This window comes from Rhinopithecus bieti, unplaced genomic scaffold (genome assembly GCF_001698545.2).
Source record: "Rhinopithecus bieti isolate Rb0 unplaced genomic scaffold, ASM169854v2 scaffold_22452, whole genome shotgun sequence".
NCBI lineage: Eukaryota > Metazoa > Chordata > Mammalia > Primates > Cercopithecidae > Rhinopithecus > Rhinopithecus bieti.
In genome coordinates, this window is record NW_016810444.1 from 177,058 (window position 1) to 194,460 (window position 17,403).

General features: G+C 35.1%; 1 protein-coding gene across 1 annotated transcript; it reads right to left on the reverse strand.

The window, feature by feature from the left end:
* Nucleotides 1-235: 235 nt before the first annotated feature.
* KLRK1 (killer cell lectin like receptor K1) lies at nt 236-16,975 on the reverse strand. Its single transcript, XM_017892017.1, is given in 10 exon segments — nt 236-456; nt 4,343-4,446; nt 5,593-5,702; nt 5,705-5,719; nt 5,722-5,742; nt 6,544-6,579; nt 6,798-6,890; nt 13,669-13,776; nt 15,586-15,690; nt 16,865-16,975. Coding segments are annotated over 9 exon segments (645 nt in total). The 5' UTR covers nt 15,626-15,690; nt 16,865-16,975; the 3' UTR covers nt 236-338.
* Between the last annotated feature and the right edge of the window lie 428 nt (nt 16,976-17,403).

The following is a 17,403-nucleotide window of genomic DNA, read 5'->3' on the forward strand; positions in this document are numbered from 1 at the left end:
GCTGGGCTTCTCGCCCTTCACTGATCCCCTGGGTGTTGGTCCCACCTTTAGAAATTCAAACAGCACCCCTCCCCCAGCCCATCCACTCTGGGCTTATGGTGGGAGAGGCAGCCTTGGGGATATCTGAATTGCCTTTGGGATCTCTCTTCCTTTGTCCTGGAGAATCATGCATGTTTGCAGTGAAATTGTTCTATGGTCTGGTCCTGTGGACTCTAAGAAATCTGACAGTCGTTGGTCATTTTTCCCGTTCTATTTGTTTCCTTTAGTCTCAGTTGGCAGTGTTTCCGCTGGTGTAATCCTTCTCTGTTCCTGGCTTTTATTGAGATGGTTGATCGTCTTTACACAGTCCTCTGCATGCAGATGTATGTATTTGGAGTTGAACAGTTTTCTATGTAGCCTTTAAAGCTTGAGGCATAGAGTGCACAGTCTCCCTTCTGCATCTCAATTATTGTTAGTCTAGAGGAGAGACAATTAAAAATTACATACAGGATTTTATTAATGCAGGGAAATAAAAATGAATCACACCTATTGAACTTCAAATACAGGAACTTAATACCATTTTAGGAGATTTTAGGACCATGCCTAGTCCTAATTTATAAACAAAATATAGCCAACTCAGATAATAAAAGTAAAAATTGTAAATGATGTGCCACTCTTTTATCATACGTTGGAAACTAGTCAATTCTGAAGTATAAAATCTCTTTATATGTATACCCAAGTTAAATGAAAACTTTAAAATGTTTATTTTAAAACAAATATTTAAGTGAGAAATCAATTCAGAATTCAATTTAGAATTTCATACTGTGTTTTGTGGAAAAATGAAACACATTCTTCAGATATATGCAATTTTACTTGGTAAGGAAATGAAACTAAAACTTCAAATCTTCTAATACATACACACATTCACAAGTGTGTATAAGTGTGTGTGTTTGTATGCATGCGTGCATGTGTTTAGGCATTTCATGTAGAGATTTCTATATCTATATATGTGTTTTACTCTGGCAACTTTAATCTTTTGGAGTTATATGATTAATAATGATAATTTGTTTTCTTTCATAAGAGATGGGAAATAGAAAGCTCAAGAAAGAGTGAGGATGTCACTTCAATGTAAAACTGACAAAAAATAGAAATATTATGGTCTGATGCTATCCCTATTTAAAAGGACAATGTAATGACCTCTGTTCTGTAATTGAACAATCGACCACTGTAGGAAAAAAACTATTTTTAAAGAGTTTTTGCTTTGTTGTTTGTTTGCTTGTTTTTTAAGATAGAATCTTGCTCCACTGCTGAGGCTGGAGTGCACTGGTTTAATCTTGGCTCACTGCAAACTCTGCCTCCCAAGTTCAAGTGATTCTCCTGTCTCAGTTTCGTGAGTAACTGGGATTACAGGCATGTGCCACCACATCCGGCTAATTTTTGTATTTCTAGTAGAGATGGGGTTTCACCATATTGGCCAGTCTGGGCATGAACTCCTGACCTAAGGCAATACACCCACCTTGGCCTCCCAAAGTACTGAGATTACAGGTGTGAGCCACTGCACCCAGCCCCAAACTAGATTTTTTAATAACTGCTCTTACTAGGTTCAATCTACATTAGAGTCCCTTTCTTTCCCTCCCTCCCTCCCTCCCTCCCTCCCTTCCTTCCTTCCTTCCTTCTTCTTGACAGTGTTTTGCTCTTGTCGCCAGGCTGGAGTGCAGTGGCACAACCTCATCTCACTGCAACCTCCGCCTCCTGGGTTCAAGCAATTCTCCTACCTCAGCCTCGTGAGTAGCTGGGATTACAGGTGCCTGCCACCACAACGGGCTATTTTTTGTATTTTTAGTAGAGATAGGTTTCACCATGTTGGCCAAGCTGGTCTTGAACTCCTGACCTCAGGTAGTCTCCCTGCCTTGGCCTCCCAAAGTGCTGGGATTACAGGCATGAGCCACTGCACCCGCCTCATTCTTTTTAATATCACTGTGTCCATGTGTTCCTTTGATTTCTGTGTCTGTTTTTTCATACTACTTTCATCACACTTCTGCCAGAGTACCTAACAACACTGGATTATTTGCTTACAACTACATCTCTGACTAGAGTTTGAAGCTCCTAAATGAGTTTTATTCTACTCATCTCTGTAGTTTTCTCTGCATAATTCCTGGAAATTGTGTAGCAGTCAACAAATAGTTACTACATGCACAAACAGAAAGGTAGTATGCCAGTTGTTTTGCTTCTGAAAGAAAGTTTTGTCCTTGTAGATAGGAAAATATTGAGAAAACATGATACAAACTCTGATTTTTTTTTTTTTAGAGAATCAATGTTTTTTCTGTTAAAAATAAACTTGCAAGCCATACATAAATGAGGACATTGTGTATCAATTCTAAGGTATACTGGGGCTTCCAAATTACAAAGGGATAATGAGGAAGGAAGGTAAGGAGTTCTTGCTACAATAAACACAAGGGGAAAGTTGAAAATAATACATGAGAGTAAAAGATTGTGCAATGATCATTGTCAATTAATCATTAAAGTAGCAAAGTAAATTTTAAAATCAACGAAAAGAGCACTTTAAAGAAGTGCCAGACTTATTATACAAAATAATTCTCTAGTAAAATTGAAATTAAATTAGAAATCAACAATAAAATATGTCTGAAAATTCACAAATGTTGAAAACTAAATGACACATGTTAATAATCAATGAATCAAAGAACGCAAAAGACAATTTAGAAACTATTTTAAACTGAATGGAAATTAAAAAATAGTATCTTAAAATATGTGAGGATGTTGCCAAATCATTTCACGTATTAATAGTATAACTTTTATTAGAAAAAAGTTTCAAATCAACATATCAGCTTTCAATATAAGAAACTAAAAAAGCAAATTTAACCTACTGTAAGAAGACAGTAAATAATAAAGATCAAAGCGGAAATCAGTGAGAAGAAAATTTTTACCTGAATGGCAAATAAGCACCAAAAAATGCTACTTAACATCATTGCATTAGTAAAATACATGTTAAAACTATACTCATACACCAAAACACATCGTTTAGTGTGTCTAAAATTTCCTTATTTATTTATTTACGAGATAGGGTCTCGCTCTGTCACTCAGGCTGGAGTGCAGTGGTGCAATCTTGGCTCACTGCAACCTCTGCCTCCTGGGTTCAAGCGATTCTCCTGCCTCAGCCTCCCGAGTAGCTGGGATTACAGCCGCCTGCCACCTCCTCCAGCTAATTTTTGTATTTTTAGTAGAGACAGGGTTTCACTACATTGGCCAGGTTGGTCTCGAACTCACAACCTCAGGTGATTTGCCCGCCTCGGCCTCCCAAAGTGCTGGGATTATAGGCGTAAGCCACTGCGCCCAGCCAGTATAAAATTTAAGAGGCTGATCAAAGCAAGTGTTGACTGGGATATGAAGCAACTTCTCGCTCAGATTTTCTCATACATATAGATAGGTAGAAAGTAAAATTTGTAAAATATCACCACCACTTTGGATAACAGTGTGGCACTTTTTAAAAAGTTAAATATGTACTTATATGATTCAGCCATTTTGTTTCTAGGTATTTATATTAAGGAAAAGAAAGACTTTGTTAATATGATACAAATACTTGTACACAAATATTATTAGCAAGTAGCATTATTTGTAATGATCAATAACTGGGAATTACCTAAATATACATCAATAAATGAAGAGATAAGAGGTAATTAACTCTTTACTCATGCAATGAGATGGCTAAATCTCAAGATAACTTTTCTAAGTGAAAATAAGACTTTGCAAATGATACATATTGTAGGACTTCATTTATATTAAATTCTATGAATTGCAAACTAAAGTGGCAGAAAACTGATTGACTGGAAAGAGAAAGAGGTGAGTACATAGGGACACAGAGGAGAAATCACAAGGGGGCATGCTTAGAGAATGTTTTCCAGGTTAATTATCTTGATGTTCTTAATGGTTTCATAAGTATATATATATATTTCTTGAGACTTATTAAATTGTGTACTTTATATATGTGCAATTTATTATATGTTAATTGTGTCTCAACATGTCTGGTAATAAATTCAGAAAGAAAAGTATGTGATACTTAACCTCTCTGCTCCTGTCTCTTTATCTGTAAAACGAACATAATATTAGACCTGCCTTGCATAGTACTCACCATATACTAAACAATTTATATTACTTACTAGTATTTGTGTTGGCTACTCTACAATGAATACAACTTTCTCCCAAATTTAGGGCCTAAGCACTTTTTACTAAATCTATTAGAACGTGCAAATGTCTTGGGATTATATGAAATGAGTGATTAGAATTATTACAGGGAAAGCTTAGGAAAAAAATTCAAAACTAGAGACCCATTGGGTCAAAGACTTACAGGTTGGATGAGAGAATGGAGCCATCTTCCCACTGCCAAGATCCATTTATTGGAATGTGTACTAATCCCATCCAGTGATATGACTTCACCAGTTTAAGTAAATCCTGTTTGAAATCACAAATAGACTATAAGTGAAATCAGTGTTCATAATTTTAGTAAACGCAAGACTATAGCCATTTCATCTGTTCTCACACTTGTAAAAACATGCATTCTGTCCCTCAACTGGCATAATTCCCATCTGAGCACACATACGTGATACCTGCAATTTCTTTTTCTTTTTTATTATTATTATACTTTAAGTTCTAGGGTACATGTGCACGTGCAGGTTTGTTACATGTGTATACATGTGCCATATTGGTGTGCTGCACCCATCAACTCGTCAGCACCCATCAACTCGTCATGTACATCAGGTATAACTCCCAATGCCATTCCTCCCCACCCCCCCGCCCCCACAATAGGCCCTGGTGTGTGATGTTCCCCTTCCTGTGTCCAAGGGATCTCATTGTTCAGTTTCCCACCTGATGAGTTGAGAATATGCACGGTGTTTTGATTTTCTGTTCTTGCATAGTTTGCTCGAGAATGGATGGTTCCAGCTGCATCCAATGTCCCACAAAGGACACAAACTCATCCTTTTTTTATTGGCTGCATAGTATTCCATTGGTGTATATGTGCCACATTTTCTTAATCCCAGTCTGTCATTGATGGACAATTTGGGGTGATTCCGGAGTCTTTGCTATTTGTGAATAGTGCTGCAATAAACATACGTGGGCATGTGGTCTTTCATAGCAGCATGATTTAGAATTCCTTTGGGTATGATACCCAGTAACTGGCGATGGCTGGGGTCGTATGGTATTTCTAATTCTAGATCCTTGAGGAATTGCCATACTGTTTTCCACAATGGTTGAACTAGTTTACCATCCCACCAACAGTGTAAAATTGTTCCTATTTCTCCACATCCTCTCCAGCACCTGTTGTTTCCTGACTTTTAATGATTGCCATTCTAACTGGTGTGAGATGGTATCTCATTGTGGTTTTGATTTGCATCTCTCTGATGGCCAGTGATGATGAGCATTTTTTCATGTGTCTGATACCTGCAATTTCTATGCTTGGTTATTTTCAATGAAGAAAGATTTAGGGTTGGTATTAGAATAACCAAGTCATAGTGTCCCTTATATGTTCCAGGTTCCTATTCCAGTGATTTGCCTCAGATGTTAGGATTAAATATAGGATGGGAAATTAAAATACTCAACCTGGTCCTCTTTGCTGTATACTTTCAGAAGGCTGGCATTTTGAGACATACAAGAAGCCTGGCTCTCATACCAGTTTTTACTCTCATTAGAAAATTGGTAGCAGTTATTTTATAACATATCCAGTTTTAGGACATGGGCCACAGTAACTTTCTAGAAAAGGAGAATATATTATTAATTCTACACATCTGAACATTATAGCAGATTTTATCTAGACAAATTAAATGTCTTTTTCACTCCAACTCTAAAATTTCAGATTATTAAATTATCATAGTCATAACCAAAGGCATATCTCCACGTATTCATAGAGAGATGCCAGGCTGGGCGTGGTGTCTCATGCCTGTAATCCTAGCACTTTGGGAGGCCAAGGCAGGTGACTCACTCGAGGTTAGAAGTTTGATACCAGCCTGGCCAACATGGTGAAAACCTGCCTCTACTAAAAACACAAAAATTAGCCGGTGTGGTGGCGCATGCCTGCAGTCCCAGCTACTTGGGAAGCTGAGGCATGAGAATTACTCAAACCCAGGAGGTGGAGGTTGCAGTCCCAAGTACTTGGGAGGCTGAGGCATGAGAATCACTTGAAACCGGGAGGTGGAGTTTGTACTGTGCTGAGATCACCCCACTGCACTCCAGCCCGGGTGACAGAGTGAGACTCCATCTCAAAAAAAAAAAGAGAGAGAGAGAAAGATGTCAAACCAAACCTAAGTAACCTCTACTTTTTACAAGTATTGGAGAGAAAGAGAGAGAGAGAGAGAAAGATATCAAACCTAAGTATCCTCTACTTTTACAAGTATTCCCTCATTGTTAAAAGGAAAACAGAAGCCATAGTGTATTACAGACTAGAATTAGTTATCTAATTTTTCCTTTCTTTTACATCATTGAATACATGCCTACACAATAGTGTAGGTAGATACATATAATATATGCTCTAAAACATTTAAAAAATTCACTTACCAGTCAAGGGAATTTGAACTTCTTGGTTGAATAATGCTATTAAAATAACCATAAGTATTAAAAAGTTTGTATTGTTAGTCATTTATACTATAAGCAAATATAGTTTACAAATTTCTGGACTAATAGCAAAAATACGACAAAGATACATTTAATATTTCTAGTTTATGTTTCTGTGTTTCTGAATACTAACAAAAGTAATACATTACAATTGTTAAATTAACAATGCTGCAATCTACTTCTCTGCTATCACTTACAATTTAGGAATACGGCACTCCATATTGTTACCATAATAATGAAACGGATTCCCATAGCTACAGCAATGAAACAGCAGAAAAAAAGTGGAGATGCTGTCAAAGAAAAAAGAAACAGATCAGAAAAAGAAGCACAAAGGGTTTGGGTATCTTTGTATTTAATACAAACATTAGAGGTTTCTTTTTTTAATGAGTAGGTAGTGTTGATCCTTTTCCGCCTTGATTATTTTTCCCAGAACAGAACATAAATACTTTGCAAATGATCAAAAACTGGAGTACAACAATGTAATATTTCCTTCCATACTTCTCTGCAAGTTCCCCAGTCATCCCTAGAATAAATTATGCTTATGATTTATTATTTTTATGCAGATACGATAATAAACATAAACAAAGAAGGAGGAAGCATCATCAAGATGGCTAACTGCGGGCACCCGGCACTCACTTCCACAAGGGACCAAAACAACAAGTAGATAACCACACATTGAATAGAGTGTTGAAGGGAGAAGGCTGGAATTCAGCAAGAAAGTGACCAAGTCTCTCTGAGGCACAGATGCTCAGGGCAATAGCATAGAAAGGGAAGAGAAGCAGGTGACATGGATCAGCTTAGAGCCAAGAGGGACTCTCCATTGAGGAGAAAAGGTAAGCAGGAGCTCCCCAGCGGCCCACATTCCCATTATAAATACCTGCTATCCTAACTATAGGAGAGCTCCACATTCCTCGCAATCCCTGACTCTGGTATAGGGAGTTGACTGGAATCCACATAACTGCATTATTTCAGGGTGGGAGTTCACACTGGGGTCCCTCCTCTTCTCTGGAACACAGGCTGCAGCAGCACTGCACCATTTTGAGAGTGTAGCCATCACCAAAGTACACTCTGCCCTGGGACCTAATAGTTCCTTTATCTTCACATCTTTGGGGCCCAATAGCTTCTGCATCTTCACATCCCTGGGGCCCTGCTGACATTCTACCAAATCCACCTAGAGGACTGCAGCATAGCAACACCAGGTGATCCCAATCAATGGTGTAGTCGTGACCCTTGCATCAAGCCCATACAGAGCCCTTTGTCCAGGGAACAGGTGATGCAGCCAAGTAGAGAGTCTGTCCTCAGCATAGACAGAGTCATGCATGTGCACCCCAGATTCCCAGAGCCACTTGCTTGGGGCCCACGGCCACCACTGCCAGCAATCCCACTTTCTCCAGCAGCAGGCCAGAAGAGCATGGGATGATAAATTCAAAATGCCAAAACAAAAAACAAAAAACAAAAAACCTCTGCCATATATGAATACTGTATTAAGTAAAGCTATCCTTTAGAAATAAAGGAGACATATTCTTCCAGACAAGCAAAAACTGAGGAAATTCATCACCACTAGATTAGCCCCACAAGAGATGCTTAAGGGAGTCCTATATCTGGAAGCAAAAGGACAATATCTATCACCATAAAAATGCACAGAAGTATAAAACTGGTAGAGCAGATACACAAATAAGAAAGAGAAAGGAATTAAATCTTATTACTACAGAGAACCACCAAACCACAAAGATAGATAATGATAGAGGAGAAAAAAATCAATGGGTAGGCAAAACAACAGATATACTGGAAAACAATGAAGAAAATGACAGAAGAGCAAGCTGGCTGTGAAGAACCCTTTAGCTATTATCTTCTCACAGAAACGTCAAACTAAATAACTATCCACGCAAGAAAGTACCTTCAAAAGAATTCAAGAAATTAGGTGAGCTATCACAGTACCCTGACTTTGGCATGATAACAAGAACAAACACATTAAAGAGGTAAGAAAAACCGTCTTGCCTTGCCTAAACACCCCTCTTCCAAACCCAGATACTGCAGCGCTTGGAGAGAAACAGCCTGCTTGGGAAACGGAAATAAGAGTGTGTGACTTTGTGTTGGAACTTAGACCTGGCCCCACCACATTGGAACACAGCAAAAGACAGAGATCCCACAGCCTTTGATTCCAAACCAGTGCTCATACGGGGAGCATTTTGACCCATGTGGGCCAGAGAGGAGTCCACTGCTTAGGCAGAAGGAACCTTAGTCTCAGCCCATTTTATCACCAGCTGACTAAAGTGGCCTTGGGTCTCAGGAAAATTTCAGTGGTTGCAGGCCATAGCAACCACGGCCCTTGGGCAAGCCCTGGCACAGCACTGGTCTGGGAAGCTGTGGACAAACAGAAAACTTACCAAACCCAGAGAAAGATATGAATAAGCACATACAGGAAGGTCAAAGATTAGCAAGCAGATTCAACCCAAATAAGATTACCACAAGGCATATAAAATTTAAATGTTCAAAGCTTGAGATAAAGTGAGAATTTTAAAGGAAGCAAAATTTAAAAAGCAAAATAAATATAAAGAAGCTTCAACACATCTGTTAGCAGACTTCTTAGCAGAAACTTTATAGGCCAAGAGGAAATGGGGTGACATACTCAAAGACCCGAGGAAAAAAAAGTGCCATCTGAGATACTGTACCCAACAAAGCTATCAACATGACAGAGAGAAAAAGTATTTCTCAGGCAAACAGAAGTTGAGTGAATTTATTTCCACTAGACCTGTCTTACATGACATGCTAAAGAGAGTTTTTTCAGTCAGAAAAAAAGAACATAAATGTGCAATAAGAAAACATTTGAAGGTATAAAACTCACTGATAAAAGTAAGTACACAGACAAATTCAGAATATTCTATTACTGTAATTGTGGTGCCTCAACCACACAGATCTTATAAAGATCAAAAGACAACTCTATCAAAATAAAAGTAATTATAATTTGTTAAGAGATAGTCAATATAAAATGATGTAAATCCATGCAAACATAAGTCAACATGTGAGAGGAGATGGAGTTAAAGTGTAGAGTTGTTGAGTTTTTTCTTTTTTTGTTTTGTTTTTCTTTTCTTTGTGATCAAAGTTAAGTTGTCATCAGTATAAAATAATTGCTATAGTTACAAGATGTCCTTGTAAGCCTCATGGTAACGACAAAACAAAAACCTATAATAGATACACTAAAATGAAAATCAAGGAATTAAAATACACTGCCAGAGAAAGCAACTTAATCACAAAGGAAGACAGGAAGAAAGGAAGACCTACAAAACTACTAGAAAACAAGGAACAAAATGGCAATAGTAAGTTTTTACTTACCAATAATAATATTAAATGCAAGGGGGCTAAATTCTCCAAGTAAAAGACATAGAGTGACTGAATGGATTAAAAACAACAAAACTGAACAATATATTGCCTTCAAGAAATTCACTTTGCTCGTAAAAACACACATAGACTGACAGTATAGGATGAAAACAGATATTCCATGAAAATGAAAACCATTAAAGAGAAGGCATAGCTATACTTAGATAAAGTAGACTTTAAGTCAAAAAGAGTAAAAAAGAGTCAAAGAAGACCATTATATAATGACAAATGGGTCATTTCAGCAATATAATATTGTGTTTGTAAGTATACATATGCACCCAATACTACAGCACTCAGATATATTAAGTAAATATTAATAGATCTGAAGGGAGAAATAGACTAATACAATAAGGGTAGAGGAGTTCAACAACACATTTTAAGCAATGGACAGATCGTTCAGGTAGAAAAACAGAAAAGAAACTACCAAGTAAAACTATATAATATAGACCTAAAGAACCTTACTAAATGTACACAACATTTCATCCAACTGCTGCAAAACACATATTCTTATTATCATCATATGGAACATTCATCAGGATAGACCATATGCTAGGTGATAAGTCTCAACACATTTTCAAAATTCAATATTATATCAAGTAAATTTTCTGACAACAATGGAATAAAACTAGAAATTGATAACAAGAGGAACTTTGGAAACTGCACAGATACATGAAAATTAAACAACATGCCTTTGAACAAATAAACAAATTCAGTAAAGCTTCAGGATACAAAAATCTACATACAAAAATCAGTAGTGTTTCTATACACCAATAACAAACTGGCTGAAAAAGAAATCAAGAAGTCAATTCCATTTATAATACCTACAAATAATAAAATACCCTGAAATAAATTTAATCACACAAGTGGAAGATCTCTACAATGAAAACTATAAAATACTGATTAATGAAACCAGAGAGGATGCGAAAACATGGAAAGACATCTCATGTTCATAGACTGAAAGAATATTGTTAAAGTAATCATATGACTCAAAGCGATCTACAGATTCAATGCAATTCCTATCACAATACTAATAACATTCTCTACAGAAATAGAAAAAATATCCTAAAATTTGTATGGTACCACAAAACACCGAATAGTCAAAGCCATCTTGAACAAAAATGAAGAAAACTGGTGGCATCACATTACCTGATTTCAATATATACTACAAAACTATAATAACCTAAACAGTATGGCATTGACATAAAACTAGACACTTAGACCAATAAAATTGAATAGACGATGCAGGAATAAATCCATCTATTTACAGCCAACTGATTTTTCCATAAAGGCACCAATAACATACACTGGGAAAGGACAGGCACTTCAATAAATGGAGCTGAAAAAACTGAATATCCACACAGAGGAATGAAATTAGACCCTCATCTCACACTATATACAAAAATCAACTCAAAATGGATTAGTGACTTAAAGGTAAGAACTGAATCTATAAAACTACTGGAAGAGATAAGAGAAACACCACAGGACATGAGTCTAGGCAAAGATTTTATGGGTAAGACTGCAAAAGTACAGGCAACAAAAGCAAAAAGAAACAAATGAGGCTGTATCAAACTAAAACACTTCTTTACTGCATAGGCAACAAGTGACAGAGTGAAGAGACAACTTGTAGAATGACAGAAAGTATTTGCAAATTATTCCTCTGACAAGAGAACAATATCCAGAATATACAAGAAATTCAAACAACTCAACAGCATCATCAACAACAAAAACTGATTTGAAAATGAGAAAAGGATCTGAATAGATATTTCTGAGAAGATATACAAATAGCCATAGATATATTTTTTGAAAGTTCAACATCATTCGTCATCAATAAGATGAAAATCAAAACCACAATGAGTATCATCTCACCCTAAGTTAGAATAGCTATTATTTAAAAAGACAAAAAAAAAACAAATGACAGTGAGGATGCAGGGAAAGGCTAATGTTTATATAATGTTGGTGGGAATGTAAATTAGTATAGCCATTATGGAAACAGTATGGAGGTTCCTTAAAAAACCAAAAATAGAACTACCATATGATTCAGCAATCTCAGTCTTTCTCCAATGGAAAGGAAATCAGTATATTGAAATAATGTCTGCAGCTCCATGTCTATTGCAGCATTATTCACAATAGCCAAGATATGGAATCAACCTGTGTCCATTAACAGATGAATGGCTAAACAAAATGTGTGTACACACACACACACACACACACAGGAATACCATTCAGTCATAAAAAAAGAATGAAATCCTATTATTTCCACCAACATGGATGTGTCAGAAGTACATAATGTTAAGTAAAGTAAATAAGGCATGGAAAGATAAATACCACATATTCTCACTCATATGTAGGAGATCCAAACTTTTAGCTCACAGAATTAGAGAGTAGAATTGTGGTTATTTAAGGCTAGAAAGAATAGTGAGGAGGAGAAGATTGGGAGAGGTTAATGGATACATAATTACAGCTACATGCGGGCTTTTTCTAGTGTTCCTGTAGCACTGTAGGGAGAGTACAGTTAAGAGTAATTTATTGTATATTTTCAGATAGCTAGAAGAGAAGGTTTTGAATGTTCCCAACACAAAGAACTGATAAATGTTTGAGGTGATGGATATGCTAATTACCTTGATTTGGTCATTAGACATTATATAGTTGTATGGAAAATCACTGCATCCCTTAAATATGTGTAATTATTACATGCCAACTAAAAATAAATTAAAATTACCATTACCCGTAGCTACATATTAAAAATACCTTTTAAAGAAACTATAATATACAAAAAATCCTATGAATTTTTTTTTTTTTAACCTAAGACAATATCCTGGTGATTAGTTCTCATGGAGTATAAGGATACGAAATTTATAAATAGCTGCATTGTATTTCACTGACAACTCTGGACAGAATCTAATTTTTGACAGACTTTGAATTTTTTTCCGGTAGATATTTAATTTGTTTCTTAGGTGTTGCTATTGGAAATAATGATACATTTCATACCCATCTGTGCATATTTTTGAGTCCCTCTCTGGGATAAATTCCCACAATGATAATTGCTGAGTGAAAAGGCATGTATGTTTTAAATTTGGGTAACAATTGAATATTTTAGTCCAAAAAGGAATTTTTACATATAGCACTTTGCATTCCTTAAATTAATTCTTGTAAAGTGATGTTATTTGTTAATAATTTGTTTCTTAGTTTTTAATCAAAATTGAGGGGTCGCCTGTTGTTTTGCTTTTCATACAAACTATATAAAGGTCTATTATCAATAATATTCTGCTTTGAAAAAAGACATTGGAGAGTACATCTTCTTCACTGCACTCAGAAACAATTCTATAAATAATAATCTAGCTATCACTTCTATAATATTTAGGAACATATTTCTGGAGGATTTTAAAATATCTTTTCTGTTTTCATTTCTATTCAGTTTTCTTTTCAGTAATCTCTTAGAAATTCCTGCCTTGATTATATTATCAGGATAAATAAACTCACCATTTTTTAGGCTATGAAAATATTCTAAACTCAATACCTTTTAATACCATATTTTTATTATATATTTTAATATTATATTAGAGCTCATGGGGTATTCCTGCTTTCCTGATGAAGATAAAGTAAACTGAATGATTGTCATTGATTTAATCACATAGTTTCCAAGATTCATTTGAATATACTGAGAGTAGACAGATGGAACACAGGACTTACCGTTTTCTCTACATTTGCTTTTGATTACTGGACGTCTTTGCTTTTGACATCGTATTGAAAAATCACTCTTTGCTAGACCCAACTGATAAGTATGAAATTCACTCATCTCTAGAGAGAAAGAATTCAGGCTTATATGAGTCATGGCCTTTCTGCTATTTGGGGCATACATTTTAAAAATTCCACTTGCCGTTTCCATCTATGTACTTCTCATGACAATCCTTTTTAAAGTACAACATGAATTTACTTTTGTTTTATATTACTACATTATTATCTTCACACTTTACTATATAAATAAAATTACATTTATGCCATGCAAAGTACCCTCAGCAAAATCCTATGTACTATTAAACTTAGTTAATTCGTAATGTATAATGAAAACTAACATTACCAGAAAGGGACTTGGTATAGTGAAAAGACATGTAGGGAGAAAGACATGCATTTAAATCACCTATCCACATATACAAACTTAATATAACTTCATAAATAATCTAGCTTTGGCATCCCAGTTTCCTAACTTGCAAAAGAAGAAAGAAATAAAAAAGAAAAGGATATTATTACAACCCAGTATGGGTATTTTAAAATGAAATAAAAATATAAGGAACTTAACAGCAATGACATCAATCATTTAGTAAGCTTTTAGTAAATACTAGTGTGTCTAATTTTCCTTTATTTATTTATTTATTTTTTTTATTTTTTGAGATAGAGTTTCGCTCTTGTAGCCCAGGCTGGAATGCAGTGGCATGATCCTGGCTCATTGCAACCTCCACCTCCTGGGTTCAAGCGATTCTCCTGCCTCAGCCTCCTGAGTAGCTGGGATTACAGGCTTGTGCCACCATACCTGGCTAATTTTTGTATTTTTAGTACAGACGGGGTTTCATCATATTGGCCAGGCTGGTCTCGAACTCCTGAGCTCAGGTGATCCACCTGCCTCGGCCTCCCAAAGTTCTGGTATTACAGGCGTGAGCCACTGTGCCCGGCCGTCTAATTTTCTTCATAATGAAGGACATACATAGGCTAAAATAGTAGGATCTAACCCTTTAGAACAAAGACAGATAATCCTGCCTCTGAACAAAATACTGAAAGAATCATTTTGCTCTCTTGAAATATTAATTATTTACTGATGATTAATATTTTCTTAAAAGCTTTTTAAAAAACTTTTATTTTTGGTTCAGAGTTGTATGCAAAGGTTTGTTACATACGTAAACTCATGTCATGGGGGTTTGTTGTATAAAAGCCTTTTATAAATTAAATGATAATATGAATTATCTTTTATAGCTAAAATTAGACATAGATATTGTTTGCACATGTAATATCTAACTCAGTTATTTTACATATGGAGTAAAGAGAGTAGGTATCACTTTATGGATGAAGAAATTGAATATTAGAGATGGCCAAAATCATAAAGCTTATTTAATGTAATGTTACCAACTGTGAATAAGTTATAAATTTATAAACACCTTTAGGATAAAAAGGGCTTTAAAATACATGTCACTTGATTTGAATATTACACAAATCTACTAAGATCAATATGGAACGTTTCATGCCTGTATTTGATAGAAAAAGAAACTAAACTAAACTACATAGAGGTTGCAGATTGACCCCATTTCAAACCTAGAGAGCGGTAAAAGTTTGAGTAAAATTCAAGTATGACTCCACATCTGTTTCACTATTTCAAGCTGGCCCAAATTGTGAGTGACTTTACCATAATATAGTTAATAAAATAAAGGAAAAAAAGTTTTTAAGTTTTGGAAGACTTGATTTAACATACAATACGGACGTAACATGAAATCAACATAAATAGAACATGAAAAGAATCAGAGTAAATTGCTTGCCTATGCCTTATATGCTTGTATAAAATTCTTGGTATCTTAAAATTGTATACAAAAAAAACTACACATTTATGTGGTGAAAACATACCCAAGCTGTGTCGAGGCCTCCGACCACGCATCCACCCCATCAAATAATTGTAAATGCACGTCTACCTCAGAGAGGAATCTAAAGTCTTCAAAGCACAAAGGATTCCTGAATAAAATAAAATTGGGCATTTGTTTTTTGTTCTCTCTCCTGTGGTGAGATAAAATATTTTGAATAGAAAAGTAAAATGCAGAAACTTTCCCCCTGTGCATGCCTCTAAGAAAAGAATAGAAATGACAATTCACATAAAGCCAGGCAAAAATAATTTTATACATTTCTCTTGGTTGTAAAATAATCGCCAATTACTTCAAAATGTCATAACAATATAATGAATATATTAATTCACCTACATTGAGATATTTAACACAAATATTTTACATTACTGATATTAGATAACAACACACACAGTTTTCTGTTTATAGTCATTTATTGCTTCTTGGCCTTTTAGCTAAGATCAAGTGTTTATAGTTGTTTATTTTATCTGGCAATAATTTAGTTTTCTTTCTGCCAGCTAAATTCAGGTAAGTTTTATGCACTTTTATTGAATGTCCTTTTCTAGTGCATTTTCATCCAACGTGCCCGTATCATCATCATCAACAACAAATTCTCATCACCATCATCATTAACAAAACTAATCTCACATGTTTATTTAGTAACATCTTAGCAATGCACAGCAGAGCTTCCAGAAAAAAATCTGTTTAATAAATATGCATAGTGTTTAGACTTTAAAAATAAAAGCTATTTCATATTTGATGATGATAGTTGGAAAGCACAGATATAACTTGTTTCACTTTGCATGTAAAGATGTGTATCAAAGGTAAGTGCCCCCTACAACATCAGAAAACTCAAAAATTTGAGAATTCAAATTGAAACTCAATTCTTCTAATCCTAAAGGTAAAGGTTCAATTTTTTCTAGTTTTGCTTAGAGAGAAAGCTTCTTCTCATAGTAATATTACAACTTCTGATTCTTCAATAGGTGTATCCTAATTCCCTATCATCAGATACAGTGATAGAATATACATCAGAAATGATAAGTATTCTCTATCCTCAGGAGTTCTATTCAAGCATCTAAGAAACAATTAGAATTACCTTATAGTCCAGCCTGGGCGACAGAGCGAGACTCCGTCTCAACAACAACAACAACAACAAAAAAAAAAAAAAAAAAAAAAAAAAAAAAAAAAAGAATTACCTTATAGTGTAAATATTTTTATTTTTTTGAGGTTGAAATATAGTTTCTCATATCTTGAATAATAAACACACACACATACACACATACACACACCTGCTCAGAGAGGGAAGATCTTGATTCTTGTGGATAAAAGTCTTCTATAAAACTAGAAAATTTAGATATGTTCTCAGTTCCTGATCTAGAATTGAAAGTGGAGATACTCAGTGAAATTCTATCTTTGAGAAAGGTATGACAAATGTTATAATCTTACCTTCCTGTGGAAAAACATAAACCACAGTACTTCCGCCTTATCACTATAGAAATATTGTTAATTTGGTAAAAGAGGTAAGACCACCCATGGTTGGATAAACGTTCAGTTGGTGCAAAAGTAATTTTAGTTTTGCCATTATTTTTAATAACATTTTAGGATTTGAAAATGATGATTTTAAATGATGCCATTTAACCCTAAATATTTTAGAGATTCAATTCAATTCCAGTTAATACCACAGGTCTTGTTGTGGGACTTACAAAGCAGAATTCTAAATGTACATTGAATTGCAAAAGTCAAGACTAGGAAAATCACTATTGAAGATGAAGAAAATGTGGGAGCCTTGTTTTATTAGATAGTAAGACCTATGTTAAAACCATATTAA